We start from the raw sequence: 27540 nt of genomic DNA, 5'->3' as shown, positions 1-27540 counted from the left end.
GCCTCGCCCTATGGAGATGACAGGGCCCCTGCCAGCTGAGCAAAGCAAGACCCACTTCCCAGTCCCGGAATCTCTGCCAGGTCTGCCCCGGATGTGGCCTGTGGGAACTGAGCCTTCAGCAGCCTTTAAAATCCTCTTTGTCCTTCAGTTTTGATTCCAGTTGCCATCTTCCTAGCCAAACTACCTAGTCCCCCACCCTACCCAGGACTGAACGAAACCCCCCAGGAGCCCCACTTCATGTCACTTTTTAGGGTTCATCCTGTCTGTACATATGCCATATGCAGCCTGGGGATCCAGAGAGCAGGGCCCTGCACCTCAGCCGCAGCCCAGGACCCGGCACTCCCAGAGCCCCAGTAACTAGAAAATGCTGAGCTCCTGGCTCTGACCACGTAGCGGGTTTCTCTGGAGAGTGCCCTTCCGGCCTTGTCTGGTGGTGATTCTGGCTGGCCCTCCTGCGCTTGCTGGGCAGGGGGAAGGGGGCTGGGGGCTCTCTGTTGGAGACTTTCCCTCGACTTCTCCCTTTTCTCTTGGTTCTTCGGTCTGTTCCCTCTGGCCCTGTTCCCGTCCTGAGTTTCGAGAAGGTATTCCTCCTTTTGGAGATGGGGGCTGGGTACTGGTCAGGGCTGAGGCAACCCTGAATCTCAGCACATAGCAGGGCACAGGTATATTTCCTGATGACAGCAGGTATGACTGGGGAGAGGAGAGGACTCTCGTCCATGCACTCCCTGGAGGACTCAGGCATCTTCCTCTTAGTAATCTTCCTCCTCCACCGGGGCGTTAGGGAAGAGTTAGTCCTCGTCCCTGAGGCACCCATGATACCCAAGCACCAAAGCGTGGCACTCACGCACCCTCTGAAGGAGGACTGAGGAGATGGCACCCCAGTCGTTCTGTGGGCTGCACCTCAGAGGAGGTAGCCTGGCTGAGAAAGCCTGTGGGGTCTGCTCCTCCTGGAGCCTCCAAGTGCTTCCCAGGATACCCTGCATCCTGCACAGGGCAGGAGAGAGTGGAGAGCGGGCTGCACTGGAGGTCTAGGGCCAGACGCAGACGGTGGCCGTCAGCCCTGCACACTCCCTCGGCCAGTCGCAGTCACAGGAGGCCCACCTGGCTGCAGAGGAGGCTGGGAACTGTGGCCTGGCAGCTGGCCGGGGGAAGGACCAGAGCGAGAGGAGCGGATGCCTGGGCTCCGGCTCTTTCCTACGCACATGGCCCTGACTTAACACAGATCTTTTTCATTTACTGTAAATGTACTCAGCAGAAGGCACCGGACTTCAGAGGCTAGATCTTGACCTTTTCTGGGCTTAGCCCTGCAGTGCGATCCTCTTTTGGGGGGCCAGGCAGTGGTGGCAGCCCCAGCTCCCAGTCACCCTGCAGTAGCCAGGGGAGCCCCACGGAGATTCCCAGTGCCTGTGCCAAGCGGTGAGTGGGCAGGTTAGGAGTACTGGGTGACTTTCCAACCCTGGCGTTTGGGATGTGTCTGTCATCTTACTTGCCAGCGGCAGCCCCGCGCTCCCTGCGGCTCTGAGGGCCTCCAGTCTCCGCCTTCCGGAAGCAGCCTCGGCCTCCTTCACCTCCTCCCCATCCCTCCCTGCAGGTACCCAGGCCGGCCTTGGCTCTGCTTGGCCTCCGCCTTTCCCTGCCCCCCTCCGCCAGGGCGTGGGCACCGCCTCGTGGACGTGGCCAAGGCCATCAGCATGGCTGCTGTTCTGTTTCTTGTTCTCCTTGTTGGGGGAGGTTTCATAAAAAGGGGCAAAACCAGTCCATCATCCAGAGCCCTACGCTCCTCCAGGGTGTCCATGGTCCCATGCCTTCAGCAGCTGGGTCTTTGTCTCAGTCTTGTCGCCAGCAGAACCCTTTCTCTGCACGAGATCAGATGCAGAAGCAGACTTAAGCCGCTGCTCTGGTCAGGATGGGTCCAGACGCCCAAGGCCCAAAGGCTTTCTCCCCTCTCCCAGATCCATGGACCACACCTCTGCCCCCGCCACCGGGCGCTTGGACGCAGTCTGAAGGTCCCCAGGCAGTCTCCCTCTCCCTCTTCTCTCTGACACTTGAGCCCTCTGCCTTGCATCCCAAAGAGGGTTGTCCAGGCTCTACTGGAATGTTAGCCCTGAGGGAACGAATCTGAAGGCCTTGGTGTGTGTGTGTGTGTGCACGTGTGTGTGTGCATGCACACGCACACAAAACTGCAGGGATGCCCTCAACCACACCTGCTCAGTGCTAGGCCCAGCTGGAAGCCAGGAGAAAGAAAGTGGTGTAGGAGGCAGGGTCCTGGGGTCATGCGGTCGCCTCTGCGACACACATGGAAGGAGCTGGGGAAGCAGGCAGTGTTGCCAGCAGACCAAGCCCCCTGCCCGCTGCCTCTAGTGCTTACGGCTGGGCCAGCCCTGTGACCTGGAGCCTTGCTGTCCACAAACATCTGCACTGCAGGCAGAGGGGAGCCACACGTTTGCCACTTCAGTGGCACATGTGGGAACACAAATCACAGGCACGTTCTGAGGCAAACCCGCGTCTCAGTCTAGAGGGATTTGGTTTTCAGTGAGGCGAGTGGATCCTGATGCAGCGACCCTCGGCTCCAAGGGTGTCATGGAAGGGCTTGTTCTGAAGATGAGAGAGCAGGAATGCTAACCAGGGGATGAGACGAGCCTTAGCCAACTAGGGCAGCCCGTGGCGGCCACCTGGCCATACTGCCTTGCCCTCCCTGGCCATCCTCCGCCCTGGCCACAGGCAGCCAGGAAGACCAGGGCCCAAGTCCTGGCCTCGCCTCTGAGCAGCTCCAGGGCTCTCCAAGGATTCATTTGCTTGTTGGCAAAGTGTGACTAATAAGTGAAGTGACTGGCAAGTAGGTGCCATTGTCCAGGGTGATGCTTCTGATTGTCCCCTCTGAGAGCTGGGATGTTCGTCGCTGTCACCAAGACACCTAACCAGAACAACCAGAGGAAAAGTTTGTTTGGGGCTTATGGTTTCAGAGATTTAGTTCATGGCTGGCTAACTCCATTCCTCTGGGCCTGCGATGAGGCAGAACATCATATCATGGTGGAAGGTCGAGGAGGAGGAAAGCTGCTCAGCTCATGGCAGCCGAGGGGGAGAGACAGACAGAGAGAGAGAGAGAGAGAGAGAGAGAGAGAGGGAGAGAGGGGTTGGGGAGGTGCCAGGGACAAAATAGAAACCCCCAATGCATGGCCCAGTGACCTGCTTTCTCCAGCCACATCCTGCCTGCCCAGTTACCACCCGGTACAGTAGTCCCTTCAAATGACCAATCCAGTAACAGGGATCCACCAATCAGGTTGTAGCTTTTTCCTCTGAGTGCTCCTGTATTGCCTCACACACGAGCTTTCCGGGACCCCTTGTGTGGAAGCCGTAGCGGCAGGTCAGGCGTGAAGGCCTGCGCACAGCACTCCCTCTCCTGCACCGGCTACTCTGTGGGGTCTTGTTTCACAGGTGTCCCATCCCCACAGCGGGGCCTCCTTGCTCAGCGGCAGCCAGCTCGCCTCCACTGTCCCCAGGCACAGCCCTTGCCTGGCCCTCATTCAAGAGCTCCTTGGACAGCCCTCTTAAGACAGCTCGTCTGCTCTACCAGTTTGGGGTTTTCATAGACTGGCCGCTCCCAGGCCCAGCCTCGGCGCCCATGTTCCCAGTGTGGCTTCGGCCGTGTTGCTTATTTTGTCACTAAACAATGCTTCCAGAGAGAATTATCCATGCCACAAACCAGGACACTTTCCAGCCAGGCCCCAGGGTGGGTCGGAGCGCTGGGCAGTGGGGCCAGTGGGGAGGTGATCCCCCTCCACACGTTGTCGTGGGTTCGATGTGACTCCTCGACTCCATGCGTCAGGAGCCACACGTGTCATTTGAGGGCAGACTTAGTGCACCTGGGGAGGTTGCTCCTGGGCTACGTGTTCGGAGCTGGGCCTGGCTGGCGGCCCGCTCCCAAGACCCAGGCTGCCCCCCAAGCACACGCGGCCCTGACCAGGAAATGAGAGGAGGGGCTATGTGGGGGGACTGGCTTCACACTTAGGATCAGCCTGAAGGCAAAGCAGAAGGTAGTTTGCAACCTTGATGAACGAGAGGTTGCACAGATGTGGAAGGAGAGAGATTCCTTCTCGGGGAGGGAATCGAGAGACTGTCTGGCTGCGTGGCTACTGGTGTTTTTGTATCTTTGTTCTTTGAATAGGAAATATGGGCACAGAGTTCAACATTTTAAAATTGCAAAAGGGCTCACGGCCCCGAGGCCCCTGTCCTTCAAGCCAGCTTTCCTTCCCTGGCCCAGGTGCCATTCCTAGTCAGTCTTCCCAGGGATGTGAACACATGAGCGCAGATATTTCTTTCTTTTTCCCAAATGGCAACAAGCTCTGTACATCATGGTGCACCATCTCTTTACATGCCAAGAGCCATCTTGAAGATCGTTTCTTGTCAGGACATAATGGGGCACCCGGGCTCTTTGTCATTACAGACAGCGGTACGGCCGCGGCACCGGACGGCTGGGTCAGAGAATGCACATGTGTGGTTTTGAAAGATAATGTCAAACTGCCTATGAGGGGCTAGAAAAGGAACGTCAAGTCAAGTGTCACAGTTAAAGTCATAAAGATGAAAGCAAAAGCATGTCTGTGTCGACTAGTAAAACCTGGGGAAGAGGCAGAGAGGAAAGAGGAAGTGTTGACAATGTGTGCGAAGTGCCTTTCTTATCTTTCGGACCAGGGATCCAGTGCCTGCTGTTTGGAACTCGTGAAGTGCAAGCAGCTCAGAGCGCTTTCCTCTGAGACTTGGGTGGAGTCATTTCCTCCCCTCCCCCCACTCTTCCGTGTGCTTCAGAAATGACTGAGCCAGGCTCACGTGTGAACGGGGCGGGCACGTGGAGGGCTGCACCAGTGTCTCCTGGAAACATGGCAGGGGCCTCGCGCAGAGCCACCGCGGGCTGCGCTCTTAAGATCAGCACGGTCCCAGGTCCCCATGGGTGCCTCATTTTTTGCAATTACCATTCAGAACAGCACTTCCTGCTTCCTGCTAATTCTAGAACCTCTCCCACCAGGGCGGTTTCCCAAAGGCAAAATAAGGAGGAGGGGGCTCCCTAAAGTTTTCTGGACGCCTCTTCTAAGGATAAAACATAATCATAGTAAAAAAGAAAATAACAGCGCAGAACCAAGGGCCAGGCCCGGGCCCGCATGGCCACGTCGCCCTGAACCGGGGAGGGATGATGAGAGCGAGGAATTATTTTAGTCCCCTTGCTCGGACGGTGCCGGGGGCATGGGACAGTGCTCCTTCCGTGGGTTGCAGGTTGCCTTTTCCCCTCCCGGTCCCACATTCCCAAGGTCAGACTCTGCCTTGCCCGTGAGGACAGCGTGCTGGCTTTCTCCGCGGGACACCGAGCCGGGAGCGCCTGTGAGCTGGGAAGTGCTCCCCTTGTGCTCGCGGGACGGTGGTCCCGTGCGGGTCCCTCAGCCCATGGCTCGGGAGGCAGAGGACGTGCTCAGCCAGCTGAGCGGGCAGGCGGGGTGCTGCCCCGTCCCCAGTGTCGCAGCCCACCCTGTCCTCAGGTGCAGCGGCGGCCGCCATGGGCAAGCAGAACAGCAAGCTGCGGCCCGAGGTGCTGCAGGACCTGCGGGAGAACACGGAGTTCACCGACCACGAGCTGCAGGAGTGGTACAAGGGCTTCCTCAAGGACTGCCCCACCGGCCACCTGACCGTGGACGAGTTCAAGAAGATCTACGCCAACTTCTTCCCCTACGGCGACGCCTCCAAGTTCGCCGAGCACGTCTTCCGCACCTTCGACACCAACGGCGACGGCACCATCGACTTCCGGGAGTTCATCATCGCGCTGAGCGTGACCTCGCGGGGCAAGCTGGAGCAGAAGCTCAAGTGGGCCTTCAGCATGTACGACCTGGACGGCAACGGCTACATCAGCCGCAGCGAGATGCTAGAGATCGTGCAGGTACCGCCCGCCAGCCCACCTAACTCGGGTCCGCCCCCAGGCCCGGTCACTCTGGCAGGTCCCTCCCCGGCCCGTTTGAAAGTGATCAGCTGTCACTGACGGGGCAGGTCCTTACAAAGAGCCGTGATAAAAGCCACATTTATTCATCTGCTGTACACATCAGGCCCCGTGGCACACCCTGGGATCAGTTTTTACCTCCAGACCTATGAAATGGGTCGTTTTCAACATGACCCAAGTTCCAAGATTCAGAGAGGCGATTTCATAAGAGTTGACAGAGCTAGGAATCACTTTCATCCCTGGGCATCTGTCGGGGGTTAGTCTCAGGACACCCACAGAACGGCCAGTAGCAGATACGATGGTGTAGTTTTGCAGAGCCTGCATGGTTCCTCCCCTGTGCTTTCGATCAGCTCTACATTACTTACCATACCTAATACAATGTAAGTGCTGTGTAAATAGTTGTCACACTGCTTTGCTTAGGGAATAATGGCAAAAGAGTCTGTGGGTCTTTCTTGTCAAGATGCAAGAAAGATGCAACTGTCTTGTCAATATTTTCTGTCTGCAATTGGTCGAGTCACGAATTCAGGTCCTGCAGATATGGAGGGCCCACTGTGACCACCACCCCCACTCAGCATTCCAGCCCCAGAAGGTCCCACAAGCACCTTCCTGGCACTATCCTGACCCGACCCTCAGCCAGAGCTGCTGTCTCCCTTCCCCCATCACAGCAAGGTGATTCTGTGGACACTTGAACTTTGCTCTGATGGGTCTGACTTCTCTCCACATCCAGTCTGTGAGGTCCGTCCAAGTTGTACTGGTGGCAGGGACCCTTCTCATCAGGGAAGGTCCTGGCTGCCAGGGAGCACCCAGTCTGTGCCTGGCTGACTGAGGGCCCCTGGGAAGCTGTCATCTTGCCCCAGATGCCCAGAGATGTCCCCTGAGCATCCCTGTACGCTCTTGCAGGCCATCTATAAGATGGTGTCTTCTGTGATGAAGATGCCGGAAGATGAGTCCACTCCAGAGAAGCGAACGGACAAGATCTTCAGGCAGATGGACACCAACAATGACGGTAGGGCAGCCTGGGACCCTGTGTCCACATGGTGCCCTTGGGGCCACAGATGTGTCTGAGACACTCCCCTCCTCTCCGTGGCTTCTCAGCCTCTGTAGCCCCCTGCCTCCCGCCACCTGTACAGTTGTGCTGAGGGACACACAGGTCCAGTCAGGATGCCCTTCTTTGCTCTGGCTCCCTCCTTTGGTATCATGACTCTGGGCATGTCCCTGGTCCCTCAGAGCCACAGTCTTACTTGTAAAATGGAGGTGACCATGTTCCCATGGGTGTGTTTGGGAAAGGAAGACAGGCTCCTGGGCCTGAGGTATTAAGCCCAACAGTTCCGGTTCACGGGACCCTGGGAAGCTGGCCAGCCTGGCTTGCTATCACCGTGAGACCTGAGGCTCCCCAGATGCCCTGGGCCTCAGGGAGCTCTGTCAGGATGTGCATGTGGCCTCGTCTGCCTACACCCACTGAGCCTGGGGCCCTGGGGTCATGCCACAGCTCCAGCCTTGAGATCGTCTATCCTGCCCGTGTGCTGGCTTTGTCCAGCATGGCCCCAGAGCCAGGTCTGCTTTGCTCTTGGACCACAAAGAGAAGCAACATTAAGAAAAGAAAATGCACCCTGGGTTGTGCTGAGATTAAAAATAAGTTAATGCACAAAAAAGTGCTTTGAGAAGCCATAAGTGCACCGAGCAGGTGAGTTAAGCACTGAGCCCAGCAGGGAGACAGGGCCTCTGTGTAACTGCAGGCAGCGGAAAGCATTCCAGTCAGCAAGGGGCAGTAAAATAAGATGCCTAGCATTGTCTTTGGGCTGATTTAAAATGTGTTCTCTACTTCCTGGTGTGCAAGAGGCACAGGGCTTGGGTTCCTACAGACCTGTGCTTGCTCTTGGCTTTCCTGAGCCTTGGTTTACTCCTCTATAAAATGGGAAAGATAAATCCAGTCTCACATGGTTGCCAGGCCTCAGTAGGATGATGCCTGTAAAGCTCTTAGCATGGGGTTGGCCACTTTGCCAATCATGGTCGTTGTTCTTGATTTCACAGCAAGTGTCCCAAGCCCAGCTGCCCTGCCCTGCTTGCCAGCCTTGCCCCTCCTCTTTGGAAGGCTAGCTGGGCCGTGCTGGGTCCCCTCCCAGCTTCTCTATGAACTTAGAAGCTCTGTGCCGCCCCGTACCCACTGACGGAGTGCCTCCCCCTGAGCCCGCAGCCGGCCCCTCGGTCCCTGGAGCTCGGGAGGGCGGGATACTGGAGAGTCTGGGTGCAGCCAGGGCACAGGGCTGGCAAGGCAGCGCCCATCCCTGGGGCTTCCCAGTGGTCTTCTCAGGAACTGGCGACACCCACAGTTCGTCCCACCTCCCCAGTGGCCCCGACCTCTGGCCTGGGCTGAGGGCTTACCCTGGGGCAGGGTCCTCGCTCTCTCCTGCTAACTTGTTCTGGCTGCACATGGGCGAGCACATGGTGCTCAGGATCCCCAGTGCTGTGCCACCCCGTTCTCTGCCAGGAGGACTGGAACTTTCAGGGATGTCCCGGCCTCTGCCAGCCCTCAGGGCCCTCCCATTTGGAGTCCAAGCTGGGCTGACCCAGTCACTCCTCAGCCTCTGACTGGGAGACGTAGGTGAGGCCTGGTTGCCCCCCGAGAGACTCTTACACACAGCTGAGGAGATGCACCTGCTGCCTGCCACCAGTCATAAAATCACACCCTGGGAGAAGCCAGAGCGTCCTCTCAGCAGTGGGTAGGAGGAAGGTCCCTGTTTACTGGCTGCATAACAGTGGCCACTGACTGAGTCTCCCAGTGCTGGACCGGCCTCTTAAATGTACCTTCTCTTAGCCCTTGGGATGGTGTTGCCTTCACCCCCAGTTGGAGAGGAAACCCTGAAACATGAAGTGGTCCAGGCCGGCCTTTGGCATGGAGCCAAGAACCCCAGGGCACTTCCACCATGCACTTGGCCTGGGCTGCTGGCACCTGTCACCTGTGCCACTGTCCAGTGGAGTGTGCTCATGGTCCCATTGCACAGCCACAGATCCCCAAGCACAGACCACTGCAAGCTGGGGTCCTTCCCCTGTCCTCCAGAGCCCTAGCTCCTTCCCCTGGTGACCAGCTCTGAATGGACACATCTTGCTTATGGAGTCACAGAACAGGTGGGGTCACGATGCAGTCGGGTTCGCTAGGTATGATTATGGGAAAGGTGGGCTGCCGGCGGGCAGGGGGCTGACAGGCACGGCCACCCTGCGCAGTGGATTGTCAGGGCTGCCTCAGGAGCACACAGTGGGATGGCCTTCGTGGCCTGAATTATCCACGGGTTAGGAACAGAGGCTGATTTCTGGCCGAGGCACGCATTTCTTAATAAGTGAAGCGTGGGGCCATTTCACCAAGGATTTGAAATCCTCGGCCGCCCTCACCTCCAGGGCATGCTGCCCTCCCTGGCACAAATGTGGAGTTGCAAATGCTTTGCAGCGAGTAGTGAAAGCAAAACGTTTTTGCTTTTAGTTTATTTCCAGAAATGCCCTAGAAAGTGAGTGAATGGAGACTGGATGTTGTCCAGTTTCCAGAAGGCTCCCGACTTGGCACAAAGGAGGTCTCCCTGACCTAGTGTTGTTCCAACCCCTTGGAAGTACAGAGAAGGCGTCTGACCCAGTTTCTCCGCCTCTGTCCACAGGCAAACTGTCCCTGGAGGAGTTCATCAAAGGCGCCAAGAGCGACCCTTCCATCGTGCGGCTGCTGCAGTGTGACCCCAGCAGCGCCAGTCAGTTCTGAGGCACGGGCCACGGGACAGTCACAGAGAAGCACAGGCTTGTCTTGCCGTTTTCAGCTTTGCTTGCAAAAGTGAACACCTCCACAACCAGGCCTGTGTCCCGCACCTGCCTGGCCAGCCGGCTGCACCTCCCTCCTCTGCCTGACCAGTGCAACATCCCTCCCCTCCCGCCCAGCCTGGGCCCTTCCCAGGCAACACCCAGGGATGTGATTCCATGGAGGGTTCGAGTGTTCTCGACTCCGGGCACCTCTGTGCCTGCAGAGAGCCTGGAGGCCAACACCAAGGATACTAGGCAGGACTTCCCAGGACCGTGCTGAGGCCAGCTGACTTATTTTGTGATCCCAGGTGACTTTGTGGGCTAGGTGGGGACAGAGACTGATGGAGAGCAACAGGCAAGCCCTTCCCGTGCATGGCTCCATGTCCCTCGTTCATTTTCTCTGACCAAAGCCGCTTGCACGTATATATACTGTGGTCTCCTTTCTTTTAATGTATAAATTATGTGTATGGTGAAGTGAAATGTAACGTGTAGCTCCCGTATTTAATGCCTCCAATTGCCTTTGAAGCATGGTCCCCTCGCGGCCTGTGACCCTCCGAGCCTGGTTGTCTTGTGGTATTTATGCACTCTCCATCTGTACCATCCGAACGGAAATGCACGCGGGCCCCGGGCTCTGGAGACCTGCCGTTCTTGTGAATGCAGGCATCGTGTGGTTCGTCCTCCCTGTTGATTGGTCTGGCATTTCCAGTATTAAACTGATCAAATCAGCGAAGATGTCTGCGTTTCGTTGTTTGTTGGGGGAGCCCCATCTCGGTGTGCCAGTCCCCACTCTGCAGGAAAGGCGGATCCTGGGGTCCAGCCGTTGTTGGTGAATTTGGCCCCTCTCCTACCCTCTGGCTGTCACCATGTCTATAAATTTTGTGCAGCCTGTTTCTCAACATCTGCCTAATGCCAAGAGAGATTTGTGGAAATAAAATATGATTGTTCTTGGCAGGTCTGGCTGACATGCTCTGCCCACCCCCCACCCATCCCCTCCCGGGCTTAATCAGTAAGGTGGTAGGAAAGCCACGATCAAGAGCGAGGCACGGCCCAGGGGCATTGGCAGGGTTGCAAGCTGGGCAGACCCGGTTTGTCCTCCTGCCTCCGCTGTCACTGTCCAAATGTCAGGTCCCCACACCTTCATGAAGGTGCTACAGCCATGGGGTGTTCATCTCTCGTGCCCAGAAGTCCAAAGGCCACATGCCACAGGCTTGGCAGATTCAAGAAGACACCGGGTGCTCCCCTCCCCCACCTCCAGCCTCAGAGCCAGCTTTTCGACTCCTTGAGGTCCCCAGGACTGCTGTGGCCTGGAGCATCCAGAAGCCCTCTGCTCTTCATCCGAGGAGGAAGTCATTCCAGAACTCTCCCTGCAGCTTTATATCTCCTTGGCTGAAACCATCATGCCTGTCCACGCCAGGCCAGTGCCAGGCCAGACGTGGCCTTGCCTGGCTTAGGCCAGTCAGGAGAGCCCTTGGCTGAGGGGCCGCCCAGCTCTCTCAAGAGGCAGGAGCTCCAAAGACAGAACTGAGGTTCTGTTGCAAAGAAGGGCACCTGCAGTGTTACCCACGCCCAGGGCCCCGGCGTCCCTGCGCCTCAGTGGCTCCCTCTGCACAGGACAGCTCAGGGTCCTGTGTGTGGAGTGCAGGTGTGTGTGGGGCCGCCTCCCAGCAGGCCTCCCATGAGCAGCTTGTTGATTTTAGTCATTTTAATCCCTCTTAAGACTCCATGCCTCTCAACAGAAAGGGTGTGTCCACCTGCCAGCTGCCTTCTGAGCCAGTGGGATTGTGAGACTATTTCATGGTAAAGTTTCCCACTCACCCAAGACTGTGAGCCTTTTTAGTGACCTGGTAGGGTACAGAGGGCATGGCCAGGGAACCTGGGTAGGGTCAACTCGCTATAAAGAGCAAGACGGTGCCTTTGGCAACTCTGCAGGCCAATTGAGTGAGGGCCTGAAGTTTTACAAAATATAACTAGGACTGGCAAAGGTCAAATCCGAAGGGCTTGTTGTGGGGAGGGCTGTTACCATGGGAACAGTGGTGGATGTCAGTAGGAAAGAGTGCTATGTGGACCAGGTTTCTTCAGAGGGACACAGGAGGGATGCACATGGTTGGAGGGATGGATCATAAGGTATTGGATATAGGGAAAGCAATCATGAAAGCTGGAGGGTCCCCAGATGGGCAGCCCAGGGGAGTTAATGGTCTGAAGGCAGGAGATCGGTGTCAAGCTCAAGATTATTGTACAAAGGTCAAGTTCAGCCTCTTCTCTGGGCCTTCAATGGATTGGAAGAGGCCCACCCACACCAGGGAAGGTACTCTACTTCGTTTGGTCTACAGATTTCAATTTTAATCTTATCCAGAAATACCCTCACAGACACACCCAGAATAAAGCTTGACCAGAAGTCTGGCACCTGTAACGGTCAGTCAACAAATGAAATTGACTGTCACAGGTGATTGTTTCCAAATGTGGACGACGTGGATCTGGGGGTCCCCAGTGGACCCTGCCCCAGCAGGAGCTCACTGAAGTCAGTGTGGCTCCGCAGGGAGTCTACTGCAGCCTGGGAAAGGGGGCCACAGAGATGGTGGCCGTAGGTCAGGAAGCCCAGCTCAGCTGGCCTGGTGGCCCATGCCTATAAACCCAGCAACTCAGGAGGCTGAGGCAGGAGGGTCCCAAGTTTGGGGCCAGCTCAAATTTAAAAAATGAGAAAAGAACTGGGGACATAGCTCAGTGGTAAAGTGTCTACTATCAAAAGTGATGAAGTTCCCAGTATCAAAAAAAAAAAAAAACAAAAAACAAAAAAAAACCCAGCTCATTAGAGGGGGAGATGACCCAGAATGAACCCCAAACTGTCACCCATACTGACTCCCCAGCAGAAATCCTCCACAGGCTCCTCTTGTCAGCAGGAGGCTCTGCCAGGTGGCTGCCACAGAGTCCCTCCTCCCGCCCCTTCCTGGTGACATGCAACGCTGGCCCTGGGCTGGTGCCTGGTCCTCATGCCTGTCCTCCTGCAGGCCTCTCTCCTGCTTCCTCCTTGCTCCTGGGACCCCACTGTTCTGTGCAGGCACCTCAAGTTGGTTGCACGCATCCCTCCGCCTGCACACGGGAAGCCTGTACATGCCTAAGTGAGGCTTCGGGGGTGTAGACTCAACAAACCTCAGGAACGTGGCTCTGGGTCTAGCCTGCTCGTCACCAACTTCCCCAGGAACCCCGTGGTCCTTCTCTGGAAACAAGATCTGCTTGTGACCAGGAGGCTGACTTAACCTTCTTCCTTCATGTGAGTCCACCTTCCCCCACCCTGGCTCCCTGCACCATCTGTTGAAAGCTGGCCTTGGCCCGAGCCCATGAGACCCAGGTGCAAGTCCCCGCTTGGCTGTGAATGAGCCACACGACCCTGGACAAGTCCTCTGTCCTTGCCTGTGAGCTGTGTGTCCTAGGAGCTGGGATGCTGACCATGACCCTATATCCTGGCTACCAGAGGGTGGGCCTCAGCACCCTGGGGAGGTAAGGATCCTGAGGGGCAGGACCTAATAGTGGGCTCTTTGGCTCAGGGCTGAGGGCTAGCAGGTGGGCGATTGGCCTAGCTCCACCGGATCCCTGTGAGCCAGGCATGGGGCCCCGGTGAGCAGCAGGTGTGGAGTGGGAAGAGCATGGATTGGGGACCATTCAAAGATGGGAAGGGGCCCACATGGGCAGGCTTAGGTGGACTCTGCCTCTGGCCAATGACAGGTACCAGGGACAGATGCTCTAAGACACCTGGCGCCGGGCCCCATCCTCAAGCCTTCTGGGTGGGGTGGGGGCAGGTAAATCAGGTCTGTGGGTGCCAATCAGGAACATGCACCCAGGGTGGTAGGGGGAGGCCAGACAGGGCCATTGGGTGCTGCATGGGCACAGGGAAGGGTCTGAGGACCCCCCCAGGAAGCCATGGCTAAGGACATTACCTACAACAGGGACAAACAGAGGAACAGAAGCACAGAGGCTAAAGAAGACCTGCCAACTAATCTTACAGCTTGAGGCAGGGGTGAGGGAGGGGGTAAGGGGCCTGGTCAGGGGACATGTTTGCCTAGAGCCCCTTCATCCAAGGGGGAGCTGGGATCCATGGGTTGGAGCCACACTACAGTTCCACAGCCCTAGGTCTACAAGGGACCTCCTGTTGTGGTGAGGCTGTACACACTGTCGGCTTCGGCAACCTGCTGGTGGCCAACATGGAACACTCCTTAAACGTGAGGTGCTGCTGCCCTCTGGTGGTCATGACTGGGATGGCACTCCAGGTTAGAAGGCCTACTTCTGAAGGCCTCCCCGTGTCTCAGAGCCAATGGGTAGAAACATTCTGTCCCCTGTCCCATTTGACAGATGAGGATACTGAGGCCCCACAGGAACACCTGACTTGCAGTGGGCTTCATGGCACACAAGCTGGAGCCAGGCTCCTGGTGCCCAGGACTCAGAGTCCTTGTTGATAGGACAAGAAATCTAAGTACCCAGTTAGATGTGAATTTTAGGTAAAACAGCAAACAATTTCTTCAGTTTATGTATGTTCCATACAACATATCATGTTGATCTGCTGGAACTGGCCACCCAGCTTGTCAAGACATAGAGCTGAGCCTTCCTAGCCCGACCATGGCACGGGCTGCCCCAGGCCAGGCATATGAGCCTTCTGGGGTGGTCACCCTCCTACCCAGAGATTCTGACCTCAGCTTGGTCCTGACTCCCTGTGTCTTCTCTCCGGCCTGGCCCTCAGTAACCCCTTTGGCCCGAGGCCAAGCACATCTGGCCATCAGCCCTCCCCATCCTAAAGGCAGCAGTGAGGGCAGATAACATCTTCCTACTCCAACAGCAGGGATTTCTCAGACGTTTGCCTTCAGTGCACTCAATTCTGGACTCACCGATCCTCCCTTGTAACAGTGGGCTTCAGCGTGTGGGGGGAGGGGGAGAGACGGGGACGGGGCGGCCCTGTGGCTCATGAGGGGTGGGGACCAGGTTCCATGGGTCTGCCCAGCATCCAGCTCAGTCCAGAACAGGAATGGCTCCAGGTGTCGACCTCGGGAGCTCCAGGGCCTGGGTGCTCTGCCCGCCCCCACCTGGGTGTGGAATGCAGCTGGAAGCCAGAAAGAGCTATCTGGCCAGGGACTCAGGGACCCGTCTGCTTTCAGGTCCTTCTCTTAACTCGCTGGCCTTCTGGGTATCAGCCATCTATAAAAGAGAAGGTGCCTGCCTTGAAGCCCAGTGTGCCAAGCTGGGTGAGGCAGAAGAAGGCCACGGCTTGTCCTCCCCACTCACACCCAGGCACTGAGGCTGCTCAGAACCCAGTGGTTGGCAGAGCTGGGTTTGGAAAGGACTGACTCCCCTCTAGGGGGCAGTTCTCCAATTGGGTTCAGAGATGGTTCATAGAAATGCCCAGACCCGGCGTGGGTGGAGGCCCTTGCCAAAAAAGGTATAGGGTGAGGGTCAGAAAAGCCCCAGAGGAGGAAGCGGCCAGTTGGCCACCTAGAGTAACTTCAGGGAACCTGTAAGGGTGGACTCTGAAGAGGTGGTAACCGCGTGGGGTGAGAGGAGTACCTAGCCACCGAGGACGCCCCATGTGTCCCCCAAAAGGAGGCACAAAGCCGTGGTCAGCCAGGAACTAGAGGGCTGCTGAAGGCAGTGGCTCTGTGGCCTGCCCCTTGGCAGTTGCAGGCTGGCCTCAGGGTGGGGCCTCAGCCAGGAGCACCTGCATTGAAGGCTGAGACCCTCTGACGGGCAGACAGCCCTCTCTCGGGGCTGCCCATCTGCAGCCCTCCCAGTGTGCTGAGCATCTTGTCCTTGACCCCCAAGGGTCTGCTGCTTCTGTTGGCTTCATGATCTGGAAGCCCCTGGGCTCTAGAAAGGAGAGGACAGGGTCTTGGCCAACTCCACCCAGTCCCCAAGCCAGGCTGCCACCCTAAGGCCGTTTCTAGCTATTCAGCAGCACACTTGGGGGTGGGAGGATGCTGGCTGGAAGCTGGAGTGGAGTCGGACACAAGCTAGTGTCCCGTCCTTCCTCTGAGAAGCCAATTTGCAATCTCTGCGATGTCAGCAGCACATTCGCCTGTCAAAAGGACAGTTTGGAGTCAGGCCTCTTCTTCTCCCAGGCCTCCAACTTTGCCAAGAAGCCACACACACACACACACACACGAGTTTAGTGGGTTCTGATCTCTGGTTTTGTTTTTACATAGACAGTGGCATGCTAGTGTTCCTTGCCAGGTTGTCACAAGGAGTCTAGCTTGGTGACTGCTCCACATCAGCACCTGCAGACCTGCCTTGCTCCTCTGCAGCACTGTGTCCCAGTCCGTGGGTGATTTCATCAGCACCCTCTTGTGTTACAACGCCACAATGAGTCATCTTGTAAGAGCATTTCAACACAAAGATTCTTAGGAGGCCAAGTCGAGGATAACGTGAATGACCAATACCGACACATTCCCTCGGAACCTGTTTAATTTTCCAGCTATGGCGTGTTAGCATGCTTGTCCACACCATGTGCTCAGGAACTCGGATTTTTGCCAGTCTGACAGGTGGAAAAATATGCATTTCGTTCTCACATATGAAATGTTCATATGTGAACATGTTCAGAAAGTTGTATTGAGAACCATATTCATGACTTGCCCCCTTTCCATTGGACTGTTCCTTTATGCATTTATTGGGAGTTCTTTTAGTATAAAAATTAGACCTTTTCCTGTATGTTGCCATTTTCCCTGTCTGTCCCTTACCTTTTGACTTCAAATGTTTCCAGTAGTCCTATAGTTTGTTACATTTGAAACTTTCGTCTATCAATAATTAAGGGCCAGGCCTTGGAATATACTTGTAATCCCAGAAATTTGGGAGGCTGAGACAGGAGGATCACAAGATCCTTGTCTCAAGCACACATACACAAATGGCTGGGGATATAGCTCAATGGTTGAGTGTCCCTGACAGTACCAATAAAGGTGAAAATAATTTTGGTATAATGAGTTGGGGATACTTTATTTTTCCCAAATGATTATCCCGTTCCCCCAACACTACTCATCCCCAAGCGTCTGGGGCCTGGTGCCACTTTTTCTTTCTACTACTTGGGATTGAACCCAGGGAATGCTTTCCCAATGAGCAACAATCCCAGTTCCTTTTTTTATTTTGACACAGGATCTTACAAATTGCTTAGGCTGGCCTTGAATTTGGCAATCATCCTACCTCAGCCTCCCAAAATTGCTGGGATTACAGGCATGCACCAACATACCCAGCATCAATCTCTTTTTAAGACACAAGTATCCTGCTTCAGTTTATGGTGCTGGCTCCCCTCCCATGGTATCTGACTCCAGCACCCCTGGGTAGAAATGGTCTCCAGTGGCTTTGGGTGGAGCTATGCTTGCTTCAAACCTCGGGTCTATGATGCCCAGTATGTCCATGAGCAGACAATGCCATCTTCAATAATGAAGTTTTGGTAGAGAACTACTAACCTAAGGGCTTCATGGACAACAGTGCCTGGTGTTCATGCTAGGCCACAGGATGGCTACCACAGCCTCCGTTTTCTCTTGCCAGTTCATTTACCTACTTCCATGTTCGAGGGCCAGGGAAGGACTGACCCCATCAAGGCTGGCCTTGGCATGGTTTGAGACATGCAGGTCAGTGGCTGCGCCAGACTGCACAGTCAAAACCAGGGTTGAAGAGATTGTAGAATGAGGGGGTGGATTATCTGGGGTTCCTTACCTCCTGACAATATTTCACCTAAATGGCTGCATGTACTTTCCAAACACTTAGTATGCAATTTTTAAAAAGTGAAACATGTATCTCTCCCTTCTTTGAAATGCAAGCTCAGTGCTGCCAGGGTGACCTATAGGTCTGAACTTTTAAAATGGAAAGACTTAAGACTTGGTATCTAGCTCCAATTCCCTGGAGTATGGTACCTTTTAAAAGGTAGCGAGTTTCAATCCTGAGCACCTGCCCTTGTCGGGAGCTGTTACTCTCATACCCCTGAACACTATTTCCAAGACTTAGCAGGCAGGATAGACTAGAACTAAGGTATTTCTTCTGCCACCAGCAACTCAAGTCACAATTGGTCTTCATTGGCTTCCAAGGAGGTTTGTACTTTGGTGGATTAAAACCATTATCCAGGGTCCAAGAAGGGAGGTGAGGGCTACTGACAAACCAAGCTTTAGTTTAGCTGATCAGGTCTTCGGGAAGGTGGCTCATTAATGGCAGGAGGTCCCTCTCCTCACCCAGGTAAACACTGCACCAGCTGAAGAGTTTCTGCACAGAGGCAGCTAGTAATTCACGCCCCAGGAGAGCAGGAGCTGCAGTTATCCTGTTCCTCAATGAGCCTTAAATTGCCTGCTGGCCTTGAGGGAAACAACTTCCATGGTCTTCCCTCCTGCAGCTAGAGCAGGGAGTGCCAACTTCCATTGTGAAGGTTAAGTGTGAGCCTGCCACGCTTCTTGTGAGAGCAAGGGTGTTGAGAACACAAAAGGCCGGTGAGCAAGGTCAGACAAGAAGGTAAAGATCTACTACACCAAGTAACTACTGTTGAAGTTAGTGTGGTAAGTTGACTGCCAGTGCTAGGCCTCGTAACTAAGTCATGTGTAGTTAAGTGTGAAATCAAGGTGGCAGGGGAAACACCTGTAATTTCTGTAGGCAAGGTTTGAAGGACTGCATGTCCCTCTCCTGGGCACTGGCTAAAGGGCAGGCAGACATATGGCATCCCTCAAAGGGTTCTGGGCACCCAAGTCCACAATGCACAAATTCCCCAATACCTAATTATTTCAAGATACTTTATTTTCAAAACAGGTCACAACATTAAGCTTTTGGCCCATTCTGCCATTGTACAAGCTACAAATGCTTGCTGGGCAGCTAAGGGGGCACTCTTTAGTAGCTTGTTTGAAAAGTGAATAAAAATCCATATAAAACAAATATTCAAATAGTTTCCATAGGAACACAGATAAGTGTGACCCCATCTTCTAGTCTTCCATATTGCTGCATCTGTGCCAACCCTACTCTTACAAAGACATTCAAAACTAGCAGTAATTAAGTTAAATGGTCCCCCCAGATTCCTTAACTTAAGCTAAACTTGCAGTGAACAGCTAAGAGTGGCATCTACACATTGATACTAGTGGAGGCACACGCTGCTGAGGGACGTTTCATGCTGCTTTCCTGAGCACAAGACACAGGCAGAGTGCCGACGTCCTGCTCCCCCACTTCGGGTGGGAAGCCATGGTTCTGGATTTGCTGCATACATTGCCTGAGAGACAAAGAAGTGGCATATTCAAAACCCCAGTCACTTCTAACTGGGCAGTCCCAAGAGAACAGTGCATACTGAGAACATTTCCTTGGGTTCTTACACCATCAGGAAATTGAATTCAATGTTTCTTCTCTGTCACTGATTTCAGTACCAGGGATGGAACCCAGGGCCTTGCAAATGCCAGGGAAGCACCCCTCCACCCTCTACCCCCATCTCCTGGACTGTGGTTTGAACTCAGGGGCACCCGACCACCGAGTTACAGCTCAGCCCTTCTAATTTTGAGACAGGGTTTGAGTTGCTGAGACTAGCCTCAAATTTGTGATCCTTCTGTCTTAGCCTCCCAAAGGGTGTAAGCCACTATGCTAAGACAGTGTATTTCTAAAGCAAGCATTTTTTCAAAATTATCTAAAAACCTCAAGAAATACAGTGATATTGGAGAGATTTTCTTTTTATCCGTCTGTCTTTAATTCAAGGAAAAGTAACATTGTATTCAATTTGAGCAAGCACACATCCAAGGTGCTACTCTTACCACCAAGAGATACACACCCAGCCCAGGCGCCTAGTCTTGTTAAACAAAGAACATGCACAATTTCCACTCACCATGTTGGTCCTGACATCACGTAATAGATAGTTGGCCTCTGGAATCCATTGAAAGTAGAAGCAGCGGCAACAGTGTATGCACCCATGTTTTCAAAAAGCATCCAATCGCCTACGTGCATTTCAGGCAGGTCACAGCGCTCAACAATCCGATCAAGGCCATCACATGTTGGTCCCCATATGCTGGATGAATAGTACTTCTCATCTGGTTTAGGTCTCTATGATAAAGAAATAAATAACTACTTAATTATACTTATTGACCAGTCATCCTCACTGTTCAGACAGTATGTTCACAAGTTACCTTCTGCAGCAGGGGCTTCACGTGTGCATGATCATAAAGGATGCAATTAAATGATCCGTACACTCCATCATTCACGTAATACATAAAGGTCTGTTCACTTGACTCATCTTCATCTAGAAAAACAGATGAGCCTTAATTACTACTTTTTCTATTAGCTTTCGGTTGTATATGCAATAATTCATCCTGACCATCGTACATACCATCAGAGCCTGTCTGTTCCTTTAAAACGATTTTTTTGGCAATGATATTAACTGCAAGCGTGAAAGCTGAGGCAACATAGTATCTGCCTGGCTCAGCTATGATCCTCACTCCAGAGTCTGATGGAAAGTATTTGTCCAGTGCTGGGTTGATCACACTGGTGATCTGAGAGAATAGCACAGAGCAGTCATTTATCATGGAGGATTCACATGGAAGAGAAAGATCACAGTGCCTTGTGAGTAACAGGACATGGCAAGAGCACGCACGAGCAGAAGCAAAAATAAATAACATAAAACATCTCCCTGAAAATCCGTCCATGTATCCCTGTTGTTTCACTTTGATTCCCCTCTGGTACCACCTCTACCCTTTTTAAGACATTAAGGGACAAACACAGTGGCGCATACCTAGAACTCCAGTAACTTGGGGCTAAGGTAGGAAGATCACCAAATTAGTTCAAGGCTAGCCTGGCAACACAGCAAGGCCCAGTTTCAAAAAGACTGGGGATGTAGCTCAGTGGTACAACACTAGCCGAGCAGGCACAGCCTGAGTTAGATGACCCTAACCAAAAAAATCATGGGTATGACTTTACCAAATAGTACAAAACGAATTACTATGTAGTGAGGTGTGGAAAGTGCCAAAATAGATTTAGTAAACATGTGCCTAAGGTCAAAATCCTTCCATCTGGCCTACCCCACCCAACTTCTACAAACAGCAATGCACACTTATTTTCTAAACTGAAGCGCCATTAGGGCTTAACTTTCCAATGGACTGAACATTTAGAGTTGTTATGGGAAGAAGCGAGCCATGAGACTGGTCTGCTCCCTGCTCTCCGCACAGCAGCACTTCTGCTCCTTTGCTGTGATGGCGACTGACGAAAGGGTGCTCTACTCCAAGGTGTGCCCTCAGTCCTTTTTTACTTGAAAAAGGGTCCAAGTTTTCCAAGCTGGCCTTGACTTTGCGATTCTCCTGCCTCAGATACCTAAGTCATTGGGACTGCAGGCAAGTGCCACTCTGACCAGCTGCGGTAGCATTTCTTTCTTTCTCCCCCATACCCTACCCAAGTATCGGAAATTAAACCCAGGGACACTTTCTACATCCCAGCCCTTTTCAATAATTTTGTGTTGAGACATGGTCTTCCTAAATTGCAGAGGCTGGCCTCAAATTTGTGATCTTCCTGCCTCAGCCTCCTTGAGTCCCTGAGCTTCCAGACATGTGCCACTACAGCATTTCTTAATTAGTGATCAATAATACCCCCAAATTACTGGAAAACTGACTCATTCTAGTTTAAAAACAATGTATTTAGTATAATTTTAAATAACACAAGTCGCTTAAAATATTAACAATCAAAATACTGATTTTCATGTTTGTTTAGTCCCTATGGTGCTGGTTAAAACATTAAGGCTTTGAATTATTTCAAAAGGGAGCTTGCTGGGGGCTGGGGTTGTGGCTCAGTGGTACAGCACTTGCTTAGCATGTGTGAGGCACTGGGTTCGATTCTCAGCAACACATAAATAAATAAAGGTCCACTGACAACTAAAATTACCTCTTCGAATTTAAGCTTCACATCCTCAGATCCAGGAAAGCCACCACCAATATCAAGTAGATACATGCTGAAACCAACCTCAGCCTAGAGCCAAGAAAATGTAAGAAGTCAAACAGCCAGATCTGTTAACCAACCCTGCCCACATTTCACTAAAGGACTCTGCATACTCACTCCCATGTCAAAGACACAGCGGGCATCAGAGATGGCCTGCACGAAGGTCTCAGGATCAGTGCAGCCGCTCCCCACATGAAAGCTGTGATTAAAAGAAGTGACATGCTCTTTCTACTTCTCAAACAACAGTAGGTAAAAGCTGTAAAACTGACACTACTTAATGTCCCAGCTTCTGACTGACACCAAGATCTCACCTAACACCAATGACATCAATATTTAATTCTTTAGCTCGTTCCAGAAGAAGTCTGCTGGTTTTGAGTGTGGCACCAAATTTAACACTGAGGCGACAGACTGCTTTGGAATCATCAGTGGCAATCCGCAAAACCAACCTAGAACAAGGAACGTACATCAAATCTCAAGACAGATCACTTAGAGCTATGGTCAAATTATAGAAAATCCTGCCCTAAATATTGACTGATACTTTTATACTACAATGCCTGCCCTTCTCAAATGCCTCAATGGAGGGTAACTCACTTTGCCTTTGGATGAGCTCTGGCAACTTTCATCAACTCGACTTCACTGTCAAAAGTCATCATTTGGACTCCAATACTGGCAGCATATTTAATTTGAGACACTTGTTTACAAGGATTTGCATAGATAATCCTCTCTGGAGGCACTCCGAGACTCTGCACCAACTGTATTTCAGTCTGAAAAAGAAGATTTGTGCCGTGCTATACATATATAGCTAATAAGTACAATAAACACAACAGCATGGGAAGTTGTCCTGTGAGCCCCCTTCATTGGCATTTACTGTCCAAGAGAAACTGCCCTTGGGGAACAGTAGGACAATTTTACAGAATGATTTCAGAACCCTGCTACCTTTGCTTACCTTGCTAGCACAATCAAACCCTGTCCCAATGGTAGCTAAGGTCTTCACTATGGCTCTGCTGTCATTGCATTTGACTGCATAAAAGGGGGTGACACGAGGAAGAGCTTTTAACCATCTTAGATGTTTCTTTAGAATGTCTCCAAGGTCTGCGACATAAAAGGCATCCTTATCATCCTGAAATGAAAGTGGGTTCAGAAACTCATTAGCAGCCTTGCAATATCCCAACTAATATGCAGTCTCCTCTTTCCCTGCATTGGACAAATTCTGATAGTCACTGACATGCTACCATCATTGTCACTGCACAATCCAGTCAATTAAATTCTGAATCCCTAACAAGATGTGTATGCTCTACTACTTTCCTTTCCAAGACCCCAACTTTCCCTGCTGGCCCAGCACTCTCAGCTGCTGCTGTCATGGGCCTCCCACACTTACAGAAGACGACACTTCATTGATTTTTTGGTCCAGAATGTCCTTGGCAGTGAAGCCTTCATCGAGGAAGTGGCAGTCGAACTCTTCATTACTGAAGCTGTTCATGGCTTCTCGATGTGCCTCAGAGATGCAACGAGCTGCAAACAGGATGAAAAATCAACTCAGAAGCCACAGCAACATGATCTTAAGATGAATCTGTAACAAAATTACAAGTTGAATACTTACATGGAAAACTAAGAGATGAAATTTAAAGAAATTATTTCCAGCTTCTCACAATCCAAATCCTGTGTCCTCGGATCAGCAGTGGAAACAGTCTGAAACAAACACATGCAATCTACCTTAGGATCTCCTCAAGTTGAAGGGCTAGGCATTGTGACAGCATACAAAGACACAGAATCAAGCGCCCAGTTTAAGTACACCACTCAATGGTGTGCAAACCTTACTTATTCCTAGGTGTGACATGATCCCATAAACTTCTGCAGTATCTAAAAAACACCTGATTTAAAACTGTTTTTTTTTTTAAAGCAGCACACCAAGATTCCACACATATTAATGGCACATCTCAGAAGCAGCATTTCAAACATTTGTGCCAAAAAACAAAACTGCAGAATGCAGGTTTCAGAAGTTTGTCTGCACTACTGATACAGATTAAAGTTCTATGTCAGTCTGCTTTATTTCAGAGTTGTTTCAACTCTTTAAAAACTTAAAAGAGCCAGTAAACATCCTGCCATTTCCTATTTTCTCGAAGTTTTTCTTTGGTGCTGGTATTGAGCACTGAATCCAATGGCGCTTCACCACTGACCTGCTGTGCCAGCAGTGGTATTTTCATTTTAAGGCAGGGTCTAGCTAAATTATCAGACTGGCCTCAACCTTGGTGACCCTCTTGCCCCGGTGTCAGGGAATGTGCCATCTCATCCAGCTTAACCAAGTTATGTACAATAATTTTTAGTGACCAAGAAACATCATGGAAATATCCAGGATGCTCAACTTAAGGGTACTCATAAACAAATTTGTTTATGAAAATTTTCATGCCACATTAGCTGGGAAAAATAATTTTTAAACTAACCTTCAAATCAGCATATTATAGTTGCAGTAATGTAATAAAAAAAAAAAATCAATATTCTTGAACCACTGATGCCTACCAGAATAGCAATTCTAGTAACTCCAACTGTCTTCACAGGCCCTCTAATGTTTGCTTAGCTATGAATGATAACCACATGGGTGTAGTTTCTGGCTAATTTTTAATTAAAAAAAAAAGCAATAACATCAGGTTAGTAATAAAAGTCACTGTCCTTTCACAAAACGTGAAATTAGCAAATGTGTTATCTTGAAATTATTTAACCTTTAAAATTTTCTGCCAGGGAGGGCTTTCTATTCTCCACTGTGCCACCCACTTCAGTGCCAGCAGCCTACAGGCAGAGGCCAGGCAATGGTTCGGGGCGCAGTTTGCTCTGGCATGGAACACTATGAGAGGCCCAGGGGGACGGGCCTGCCATAAATCCAAACCCATGCATGGTGGAACTTGCTTTTAAACCTCAATCTAACATGACTTTTTGGCACTGTCAACCTCCTAAGTTGCCTAAATAACCCCTAGGGGAAAGCAGGAGACTAATGCCAGCAAACTCATTTTGCCGGTATACATAACGTTTTCAACGGACTAAATGGGCTCAAGCAATAAGACTTTTGAGGCAAGACTCAGGCTTACACTTGGAAAGCTTTATTTCTTTGAATTAACACTACTATTTTGCTTTCCTGCATCTTTTAAAGATTTACTTGAATTATTCATCCGAAAATTTTCACTTGAGAACACCTTTTGGCATCTGCAGAGCTAAGACATTTTAAATGATGACCCCATTAGCATAAGAGAGCAATGCTGGGAGAGATGTGCGAATAGCAAACTTTTTTAGGTTTGAATAAAGCAAGCCAACACATCCTTAAAGTCTTCCGCAGACATTCCTGAAAGGCTCTGCTCCCCACAATCAGCCTTTTTTGAAAACCTAGGAGTTTACTGGTCCTGAGCCAGGCTCAACTTAAATACTAAATCATTCAGAGTCCTCAAATAAACGATCCTAAGTCACGGACGGGCGGTATTCATCAGCTACTCCCAGGCAGCTCCCGCGGGTCTCCACATCGCTGTCACCTGCTCTGTACACTCAGCAAAAATAAAAGCTCTGAAGCGGGGGAGGGAGGAAGAGGGGGAACCCGCAGGGCAGCCGGGCGCGGGCCCGCCGACACGGGGCGCCGAGCTCCTGCACCTGCCGCGGACCGCACCTGGGCGCCGACGGCGCAGCGGCGCGGCGGCCGGAGGACCAAAGGCCTCCCCAGGGGCTTCCGGCCGGCGCCCCGCTCGGAGACCGGCCGCTAGGGCCCCTGGGGCCGGCACCGCGCAGACACCTGCGCCCGGGGGACGTGGCTCGCCAAGGTCACGGCCCGCGGCCGGCTCCGCCACCACGTGTCCCCGGCAGGCAGCGCGGGCCGCCGGACACGTGGCCGAGCCTCCCTCCCGCCGCCCGCTCACCTCAGAGCGCCCGGGCGCCGCGGGCCGGACCCATGGAGATGCCGCCGCCGAGCCCGAGCCGGAGCCGGAGGAGCGCTCGGCCGCCCGCCGCCCCCGCCGCGCCCGTCAGCCGCCTCGCTCCCGCCCGCCCGAGACGCCGGCCCGAGGTGGCGCCGAGCTGCTGGCTGAGGGCGGCCGGCGGCGGCGGCTGCAGGGACTGACAAAGCCGGCTGCGCGCCGCGCCGCTACTTATACCGCGCGCGTCGTCATGGAGACGCACCAGCTCAAACCAGCCCCGATCGGTTCCGGCCGGGAGGCCTCCGAGGGAGGGGCGGGGGCTTGGCGACGGCCAACCGGGGCCCGGGCGCCGGGGGCGGGGGGCGCGGGCGGTTAAACGTCAGTGCCTCGAAGTGCCGCCGGCCCCGCGCGTGCTCGCCCGCCCGCGCCCGCGGCCCCGCGCTCCGCCCGCCCGCACCCCGCCCCTCCCCTCCCGGCCTCGCGCCCCGCCCCACCCTGCGGCAGGCCAGCGCACGCGCGCACGCCGCAGGCCCTTCCGGCCTGGGCGCGGAGCCGGCCCGCGCACGCGCACCACGCGCAGGCTCGTGCCCTACGGCCGCTTGGGCGCCGGAATGCCGCTGAGTTGCGGGGTCTGAGGCTGAGCCTCCCTGAATTTCAGCATCCGTTCCATGCAAAACAGTTTTTCCACTTTCGTTTAATGTTTCGTGCTCTAAGGCAGAAAGGGGATCGCGGGCTCGAGCTGAGATCGAGTGCGTCGGCCGGCCGCCAGCTGCTCACGGGCCACGTAGACCCAGCCCGGCGGATGCCGGCCTCTGCTGCGCGGCGCTTCCGCGCCTGTGGAAGGGACCTGCAGGTGATTCTGGTGCAGTTCCCACTCCCACCAGGAGGGATGGGAGGGTGTGCCCAGGGTACCAGCTTGTTAGCGGTACCCAGGTGCTGGTGGGCCACCCTGCAGGAAGAACTGGAGGTTTGGCCCTACCAGATGGCAGGCGAAGGCGCGCTCTACTTCTTAGGCCGGAGAAGGGCGTTAGGGGTAAAGCAGGAGGTTTGGGGGATCCTGAGCCACCAAGTGGTCCAGTGCCTCACCCTATTGGTTGGGGCTGGTCAGTAACTATAATGTTTTAGGGGCACCTCCAGCTGGCCCTCTGAGAAAGTTATGGGAGTCCGAAAGCCAAAAATGTAAGCATGAACACCAAAAATGTACGCACTGCATACGTAAGGGCAGAAGCCACGTAGCAAATTCAGAGTCCCCAAGCGTGCCTGGCAGCTGCCTCTCATCCTAACCACCCTCATCTACTTACCTCGGGCAGGGACTGAACTTGATGGAATTTGGGGCACTTAGTTTCCTTCATTTTTGCTCTTCATTCCTTTGAAGACAAAAATCCAGCAGACAGGGTGTGCCCCACCCTAGGGTGTGGGTAAAGAGTTAAAGGTTTTTCAGGACTTTAGTGCAAGGGAACCCTAGAGGAGCTCAGGGATCCAGCCCATTTCTGCCTCCAACTTGCTGTGTGGTCTTAAACAAATCACCTCTCTTCTCTGGGCAGATAATCCAAGGGTCTTTACAGAAACAAAATCCTTTAAGGTTTTGAAAAACCTTTGGTACCCAGGGACAGGCCTGGGGCATAGTCAGTCAATACTTGTTTAATGAGTGAAGGAATGAATGATCCACTGCTTCCTGGAGCAGACAAGAGCCAATGAAAACAAGAACAGGGAAAACAGCTGGAAGCAGGAGGCTTTGTATGTGAAAGATAAAATGGGCAGTACATCTTTTCTCTTGGGCACCCTGGTCAACTTTATTTTTACACAGTCCTTGAGCAAACACTGGGTGCCAAGTCCTGTGAACCTAAGCCTGTGAGAGAGGAATTGTCTCCACCCCGGGCAGGCTGAATTCTTCCCCAAGCAGTGAGATTAACCACCAGAACCCATCAGAGAGCCCTGCAGCTCAAAGTCCGCAGGGGCATCATTGGTTTGTGATGAGGAGGTACATGTCCC

At 53.1% G+C, this 27540-nt stretch overlaps 2 protein-coding genes across 3 annotated transcripts in view; one reads left to right on the top strand and one right to left on the bottom strand.

Moving 5' to 3' along the window:
* Positions 1–10480, top strand: part of HPCAL1 (hippocalcin like 1) — a 93202-nt gene extending 82722 nt beyond the window's left edge. For both annotated transcript variants that reach the window (XM_079111582.1, XM_079111583.1), the window contains exons 3-5: positions 5526–5920; positions 6878–6983; positions 9622–10480. In XM_079111582.1, coding sequence (XP_078967708.1) covers positions 5543–5920; positions 6878–6983; positions 9622–9719 — 582 coding nt within the window. In that variant the 5' untranslated portion in view covers positions 5526–5542 and the 3' untranslated portion in view covers positions 9720–10480. The remainder of the gene's footprint in view (positions 1–5525; positions 5921–6877; positions 6984–9621) is intronic.
* Positions 10481–18479: 7999 nt separating this feature from the next.
* ODC1 (ornithine decarboxylase 1) lies at positions 18480–25606 on the bottom strand. The gene is made up of 12 exons (XM_079110593.1): positions 25552–25606; positions 23259–23347; positions 23037–23170; positions 22605–22778; positions 22250–22422; positions 21970–22104; positions 21776–21857; positions 21605–21688; positions 20064–20226; positions 19864–19976; positions 19566–19780; positions 18480–18965 (listed from the first exon to the last, which is right to left on the bottom strand). The coding sequence occupies exons 3-12, from the start codon at positions 23136–23138 to the stop codon at positions 18821–18823; spliced, it is 1386 nt and encodes a 461-aa protein (XP_078966719.1). The 5' UTR covers positions 23139–23170; positions 23259–23347; positions 25552–25606; the 3' UTR covers positions 18480–18820.
* Between the last annotated feature and the right edge of the window lie 1934 nt (positions 25607–27540).

The sequence above is a fragment of the Sciurus vulgaris genome (genome assembly GCF_902686455.1).
Source record: "Sciurus vulgaris genome assembly, chromosome: 14".
In the NCBI taxonomy this organism is placed as follows: Eukaryota; Metazoa; Chordata; class Mammalia; order Rodentia; family Sciuridae; genus Sciurus; species Sciurus vulgaris.
This window is presented reverse-complemented; position numbering and strand designations above follow the sequence as displayed.

What these genes read in the sequence shown, in the direction of transcription:
- ODC1 (XM_079110593.1), bottom strand. Translation starts at nt 23,138, where the DNA reads ATGAACAGCTTCAGTAATGAAGAGTTCGACTGCCACTTCCTCGATGAA. An exon ending in ATTGATGTCATTGGTGTTAG is followed by an intron (nt 21,858 to 21,969) that starts GTGAGATCTTGG and finishes TTTTAATCACAG; the next exon opens with CTTTCATGTGGGGAGCGGCT. An exon ending in GGAACAGACAGGCTCTGATG is followed by an intron (nt 19,977 to 20,063) that starts GTATGTACGATG and finishes CTGTTTTTCTAG; the next exon opens with ATGAAGATGAGTCAAGTGAA.